At 45.0% G+C, this 7542-nt stretch overlaps 1 protein-coding gene across 1 annotated transcript; it reads right to left on the bottom strand.

The window, feature by feature from the left end:
• Positions 1-371: 371 nt before the first annotated feature.
• Positions 372-6516, bottom strand: fgl2a (fibrinogen-like 2a). Its single transcript, XM_038978396.1, has 3 exons — positions 5646-6516; positions 2012-2211; positions 372-1730 (listed from the first exon to the last, which is right to left on the bottom strand). The coding sequence occupies exons 1-3, from the start codon at positions 6403-6405 to the stop codon at positions 1224-1226; spliced, it is 1467 nt and encodes a 488-aa protein (XP_038834324.1). The 5' UTR covers positions 6406-6516; the 3' UTR covers positions 372-1223.
• Between the last annotated feature and the right edge of the window lie 1026 nt (positions 6517-7542).

Below are 7542 nucleotides of genomic sequence, written 5' to 3'. Positions count from 1 at the left end.
CTGGGTCAGGGCTATTTGCCTACTGATGGTTGGCAGATATAGGCTGGGTCAGGGCTATTTACCTGCTGATGGTTGGCAGATATAGGCTGGGTCAGGGCTATTTGCCTACTGATGGTTGGCAGATATAGGCTGGGTCAGGGCTATTTACCTGCTGATGGTTGGCAGATATAGGCTGGGTCAGGGCTATTTGCCTACTGATGGTTGGCAGATATAGGCTGGGTCAGGGCTATTTGCCTGCTGATGGTTGGCAGATATAGGCTGGGTCAGGGCTATTTGCCCGCTGATGGTTGGCAGATATAGGCAGCTGGGTCAGGGCTATTTACCTGCTGTGTTTCATGCGGGATATGGATAACAAAACATTCAGTACTCAGTGCAAATCTGTAAAAAGTTTATTCATGTTTTTATATAAAAAGTAAATACACATTTGAATAGGACAATAGAAGGTGAATAAAAAGCTTCTAGTGTACATACAGTTCCATACATCAAGCTACATAATCAATTATTCTATTCAAATAGACCTACACTTTAAACCTTTTCATACAAGTCGAAATACTCCATGTTTTAGTTTTAAACATCTCTGTGGTCAACTTCTCAACCCCAATACAATGTTTTTTATTCCGAATACAATACTTTTTGGGGTGCTCATCTTAGGCAATCGCTGTGTACTGCATGAAAATACAGTCCATATATTAGTTATATAAAAGCTATCATACGTTCAAAAATAAATACTGTACATTTCCTCCTTGAACTTGCGGCCTTTAGTTTCCATGCTGCTTAGCCTGTCTAGATGAGGATGCAATGTAATGACATACAGCTAGGTGGCAGTATTATACAGAAAACGCTTTGGACGTACAGATGTCTGGAAACAGTTGCAGTGCCTGCAGTCAACCAATGTAATTATTCTGCAGAAAGCAAACATATCTGACTCCATTTTGTTGCTGTTATTAGTTCAGTAGCACATGGTCCATAGTATGTTGTTTGACCGATAGCCAGACTTTTACTATGACTGTGATATCATACATTTGTCTTCGGTGGAGACTTTTCCAACCTTTTGAAGATTTCATTGCTGTTTTATTACCGGGAACCCAGGTGTCTCAGACTGTCTCTGAACCACGTGGTTGAACTTGACAGTGGGAGGCAGAAAGGTCAAAGGAGCAGAAAGTTAAGAAGAAAAAAAGTATGTCAGATCTTTCCGGTCGTTTCCGTTCTCATGCCTCTTTCCTTTACGGAGCGTAGTTCTTTGGCCGTATCATCATTTTGACGGTCTTGAAGGCCTGCCTGTAGTTGGTGGGGTATGCTTCACTAGACATGTTGTGCCATGTTCCCCAGAAGATGCCGTTCCTCACGCCCTTGTATCTCTTGTGGTAGTATTTCCCATTGAGATTGGCTGACATGCAGGCGTCAAACCACCACCCAGAGCTGTAGTACGCGCCGCAGTTCCCTGACGGGTACATGTCGTTGTCCCTATCTGGCGTGGTGAAGAACTTCTGGTCGTGGTTGAAGTGCTTGTTCATGTGCAGCGCGTTGCCGGCCGTGCCACTGTACCCGCTGATGGATAAGCGATACCTCAGGAACTCGTTGGCTACGTAGAACTGGTCGAACTTGGCGTACTCCCGCACCCCTTGGAAGTCCTCCAGTTCGATGCGCAGCACCATGTCCTTGGCCTTGGTCAGGAGGTGGATGCGGTCGTTGCCCAACCAGAACTCTCCCCGGGGGTCACCAAAGCCCCTCTAGAGAGAGAGAGAGAGAGAGAGAGAGAGCGAGAGGGCAAGGGCAGGGGGAGAGAGAGAGAGAGAAAAAGGTATAGGTCTGTGTCAGAGGAGTAAACTCTGTCCCAAATGACACCCTATTCCCTACATAGTGTTTGGTCAAAGGTAGTGCACTATATAGGGAATAGGGTGCCATTTGGGACAGCCCCTGTTCTCCCTGATTCTCACAGGCCAGCAGGCCATTGCATGGAATGTTACTAACCACGGTCTGTCAAAGAGTTTTGTCAAATGGGTTTATTAACCTTGTACTCAGCCCAGGAGCGGTTGAAGCTGACGGTGCCATTGAGGCGCTGCTGCACCAGGGTCCAGCTGCCGCCGAACGACTCCATGTCGCAGTAGACCTCGAACGTGCCGTTCCTGGGGTCTGGCGTGACCCGGTAGACGCCGTTCCTCCTCTCCTTTAGCATGTTGTAGTCAGAGCAGTCCTTTGGAGCGATGATGACTGTTGTGAGAGAGAGACAGGGCAGGGGGAGGGAGAGAGAGACAGAGAGAGACAGGGCAGGGGGAGGGAGAGAGACAGAGAGAGACAGGGCAGGGGGAGGGAGAGAGAGACAGAGAGAGACAGGGCAGGGCGAGGGAGAGAGAGACAGAGAGAGACAGGGCAGGGCGAGGGAGAGAGACAGAGAGAGACAGGGCAGGGGGAGGGAGAGAGAGACAGAGAGAGACAGGGCAGGGGGAGGGAGAGAGACAGAGAGAGACAGGGCAGGGGGAGGGAGGGAGAGAGAGGCAACGGTCAGTGTCCGAGGAGTAAAGAAAACACTGTTTCCCTCAAAGCACAAGACTCTCACAACCCAGCAGGCCATTGCATGGAATGTTACTGACTTTCAGCCCCAGAGCTGACCGAGCGAGTTGAGCCACGACCGTCAGAGTGTTTTCATATAAGGGGAGGACAGACTTGTCAAAACGTGGGAAAGTGTAAAATGGGATTAACCAATGCTGCTGGAGACCCTGCCAGTCCCCACTCTGTGTTTGTGATGATAATGCATCCTGACACCCACTTTTGGAGCTTTGAGTTTTGGAAAGTGACGCCAGTCGGCTGCTCAGGATAGGAGCCTAGGAAGCATGAGAGAGGAGTTGAGTTAGCAGAGCACAGAAGAGGACAGAGCAGAGCACAGAAGAGGTCAGAGTAAAGCCAGATGAGGGCAGAGCAGAGCACAGAAGAGGGCAGAGCAGAGCACAGCAGAGCAGGCTGTTTGTGTGTGTGTGTGTGTGTGTGTGCGCGTGCGCGTGTGTGTGTGTGTGTGTGTGTGTGTGTGTGTCTCTGTGTGTGTGTCTCTGTGTGTGTGTCTCTGTGTGTGTGTCTCTGTGTGTGTGTCTCTGTATCTCCCCCCTGTGGGTAGTACTCCTATCAAAGTCTGCCCATATGTGATAGTATTAGTGGTTCTCAGAATATGGGCGCCAGGCTGTGACTGACCCAAATATAACAGTCCGTCAGGCAGATGGACAGACAGCCATGCAGACTGATAAAGGGGATTGACAGCAACAGAAGAGCAGCTGTATTATCAAGGAAGTATGCAGAGACATAAAACCCTCATCTGGAAGTAACATCGTCCCAATGAAAAGCTTGTGCATTCTCACATTACAGGCAAACAGTTCCTTTAATTCCTACAGAAAAAGGCGTAAAAGTGTTTATAAATGAATAGAGAACATGATTCAGTTAAATGATCCAAAGGTAGACTCCCTCCATGTATGTCCACGAACACCTTCAAATCCAATCAGAGATAGAAAGCACACTGTTTAGTTTAACTGTGAATTGGGGCTTAATGATCCGTTACAGAGCTGAGATTGTGAGATGTCTGACTGCTGACGTTCTGTTGTCGTTGAGCCGACAGTAGAGTTTCCCATATCAAGATAGAAACGTGGACAGTAGAGTTTCCCATATCAAGATAGAAACGTGGCCAGTAGAGAGAAGGCTGTGTCAACAACAGAACACACAAGCACTACTGCACTTTGATACTGGACACTCCCGACTCTTACTGGAAACACTTTATATGGCCTGTTTCTCCATCATCTTTACATGAATCACTTTTGACATTATCTTGTCAAGCTATCCAGAGTAATTTGCAGAGCTCTTACATGACAGATTCATCTAAGACAAGTGCTTCTACATAGTGTTCTGATCTCACCATGACCAACTGTCGGAAGGCAACACATTGCATCATTTTGTTGGCAAGTGTAATAAAGGAGTTAGCTGTTCACACTGAAATTATAGCTGTTACACTGGCTGGAGAAATCACACTGCTGTCGGGAGTTGATCCATTTCAAAAGGATCTCACATGTGTTTTTCAGATAATAGCCAATGGAGGAGATGGTTGTCACATGCTTTAGGAATGGTTCCATATCCGTTTGGATGGATGGTAATATGTTATATGATTACTACTGAAATATGTCCCCTAGAGATACCTCTAGATGGAAATGGAACTTTGATATGACTAGTTTGCATTCCATTGATAATTGGACATGGGGTTTTCAGTTCAGATCTCCAAAATGAAGTACCTTACAGTGGTCTACAGTATTGAAACTGACAGGAAAATTATTAGTTTCAAATTGGTTCCTATTAAGCCCATATGAAAATATACATATCTCTTTCCATCGGAAGGACCACTGAAAATATCAGAATATCTCACACTCAAAATATCAGAATATCAGAATATCAGAATATCTCACACTCAAAATATCAGAATATCAGAATATCTCACACTCAAAATATCAGAATATCAGAATATCTCACACTCAAAATATCAGAATATCAGAATATCTCACACTCAAAATATCAGAATATCCCACACTCAAAATATCAGAATATCAGAATATCTCACACTCAAAATATCAGAATATCAGAATATCTCACACTCAAAATATCAGAATATCAGAATATCTCACACTCAAAATATCAGAATATCTCACACTCAAAATATCAGAATATCCCACACTCAAAATATCAGAATATCAGAATATCTCACACTCAAAATATCAGAATATCAGAATATCTCACACTCAAAATATCAGAACATCTCACACTCAAAATATCAGAATATCCCAAACTCAAAATATCAGAATATCAGAATATCTCACACTCAAAATATCAGAATATCAGAATATCTCACACTCAAAATATCAGAATATCAGAATATCAGAATATCAGAATATCTCACACTCAAAATATCAGAATATCTCACACTCAAAATATCAGAATATCTCACACTCAAAATATCAGAATATCAGAATATCAGAATATCTCACACTCAAAATATCAGAATATCTCACACTCAAAATATCAGAATATCTCACACTCAAAATATCAGAATATCTCACACTCAAAATATCAGAATATCTCACACTCAAAATATCAGAATATCTCACACTCAAAATGTCAGAACATCTCACACTCAAAATATCAGAATATCCCAATGAGTTTTGAAAGATAAAGTGTGAGGAAATGATGTAATTCCCTTGTACAGTAGCAGTGTTAGTTAATGACCATGCATAAATAAAGGGTGATGATCTGGAGTTAAACCTGCGATTCTCCTTTTGATACGGCAGAGTACTCACACTCAGTACAGAGGGCTGGCATACTGTAAAATACTGCATGCAGTGCATGAAAGCCTGGTTTTATAATAAGTCTGTCTGACTGAAGCTTAGAGGAGAACAGTAGGTTAGCAATAACAAGAGACGAGAGGAGCTTCTATAAGAGAACAGAGGGGCTATTTTCAATAACACTTTCACCGAGGGGAGTTCTGCAGTTTACAGAATAATTATAGTTTAGTAATAACACAGGGTTTTGTAAATCAGTTAAAGGTTATACAGCATTTTACTGTCAAATTCTCAAGAAGCTATTTGTTGAATTAAATCAAGAGAATAAGTAAATAGACGTACACTGAGGAGAGGGCTGGACGGCACACTGGTGGTTACAGTTGTTGCTGAGCTTGTTGATCACTCCAGTGATGTTCTCCACCTTGCTGTCCACGATGGCCTCCACGTTCCTCATGTTGATGAGGCTTAGTTCCTCTAGACGGCCCTGCAGAGCCGTGATCTGGCCCCGTGCGTTACGCAGGCTGCTGGACATCTTGTTCATCTTCACCTGCATCCCAAACACAGAACCGCTGGTAGAGCCAGTGCCTTTGCCAGTACCAGAACCGGTGCTAGTGCCAATGCCATCCCCATCAGGTCCTGTGTTGGTTCCCCCGTCTCCTCGTTCCTCCTTACTGGTGCTAGACTGTATTTCCAGAAACCCTGGTCCCATCCCCGTACCGGGACCCCCTGCTGCCTCCCCGCTGTCCCTCTGCAGGCTCTGGTCAGCCTGCTGCCGGCACTCCAGACAGTCCCTCTTCAGCCGGTTCACCGTCTCCTTCAGGCTCTGCAGCTCCTTCATGGTCTTCTCCAGCATCCTGAACTGCTTGGGCAGCTGGATGGTCAGTGGAGGCAGGGTGATCTGGTAGGGGCAGTCGTCCTCTTCTCCACACTGGCCAGAAGGCTTCATCCTCACAGGGCAGCCCCCTGAAACCTCTCCTGTAGCAGGCTTATCCTGGACCTTATCCCATCTCTGGGCTCCGTCTCCTGGGTCTGCTGCAGAGCTCCATGGGACTGCCAGCAGAAGAGTGGTGGAGGCCACAACACACAGCACGACCAGCCTCATGGTGTGTGTTTGAGTGAGTGAGTGAGTGAGTGTTTCTCAGCTATGCAGTCAGAGAGAGCGAGAGCAGCGTGAGAGCAGCCTGCAGGAGAGTGAGCGCAGGAGCCTCCTGCCTGAGATAGTTGTGTCATTAATATCAGGGGAGAGAGAGGGAGGGAGGGATGGGAGGGGCTGTGTTGCGTAATTCCACCACTCCATACCAGCAGCAAAGTCAAACATTTAAAGAGAAAGTAGGAGGGCAGAGTTCTGACTGAGCTGCAGTCCTTTTAAAAGTCAGCCCATTTCCCTGAACAGACAAGTGAGTCAGTACAAAGGAATTAAGATTCTCTCCTGTAGGTTTCCCCCATCTTGTTGTTTTGCTGTTTTGTGTTCTTGGATATTTAGCCTGATGTCACGATCGTCTTTAGGTGAAAGAGAGGACCAAGGCGCAGCGTGATATAGATACATCTTCTATTTATTTGAAGAGAATGAAACGAACACGAAACTAATACAAACTAAACAAAACAACAAACGACCGTGAAGCTAACAAACGAAAGTGCAGACACAAGCTACTAACGTCAAACATAGACAATTACCCACAACCTACCTAATGCCTATGGCTGCCTTAAATATGGCTCCCAATCAGAGACAACGATAGACAGCTGTCTCTGATTGAGAACCAATCCAGGCAACCATAGACTTACATAAACACCTACACTGAACACAACCCCATGAACTCTACAAAAACCCCTATACAATACAAACACCCTAGACTAGACAAAAAACACACAAACATCCCCCATGTCACACCCTGACCTAACTAAAATAATAAAGAAAACAAAGATAACTAAGGCCAGGGCGTGACACCTGAACTAGGACACTAAGCCCTTTATGAAGTGGTAGAAGTGGTCGGTTTGAGGTCAGTTTGTGGTGGGTTGTGGGATTCCTGTAAAGTGGGCAATAGCTTTTCACAAGCTGGAAGTCATTCACGCTATATTATTCCACAGTAGGGTGTTTCATTCAGGATTAGTCATATTGAAAGTGATGCAATATTTGCAATTCAAACCCTCTATTGAAACTCACGTTATACACCTTAGTTTTGGGTCAAAGGTGAGATGACAGTAGAGCCGTGAAAGATAAACATAACAGGTCAGATCCTGT

Source organism: Salvelinus namaycush, chromosome 38 (assembly GCF_016432855.1).
Source record: "Salvelinus namaycush isolate Seneca chromosome 38, SaNama_1.0, whole genome shotgun sequence".
NCBI lineage: Eukaryota > Metazoa > Chordata > Actinopteri > Salmoniformes > Salmonidae > Salvelinus > Salvelinus namaycush.
This window is presented reverse-complemented; position numbering and strand designations above follow the sequence as displayed.

Excerpts from the sequence above, each read along its gene's own strand:
- fgl2a (XM_038978396.1), bottom strand. The coding sequence starts at position 6,405 with ATGAGGCTGGTCGTGCTGTGTGTTGTGGCCTCCACCACTCTTCTGCTG. Across the intron at positions 2,212-5,645 it reads CGTCCAGCCCTCTCCTCAGT|TCATCATCGCTCCAAAGGAC; the intron begins GTACGTCTATTT and ends CTCTCACAACAG. Across the intron at positions 1,731-2,011 it reads GCTCCTGGGCTGAGTACAAG|AGGGGCTTTGGTGACCCCCG; the intron begins GTTAATAAACCC and ends CTCTCTCTCTAG.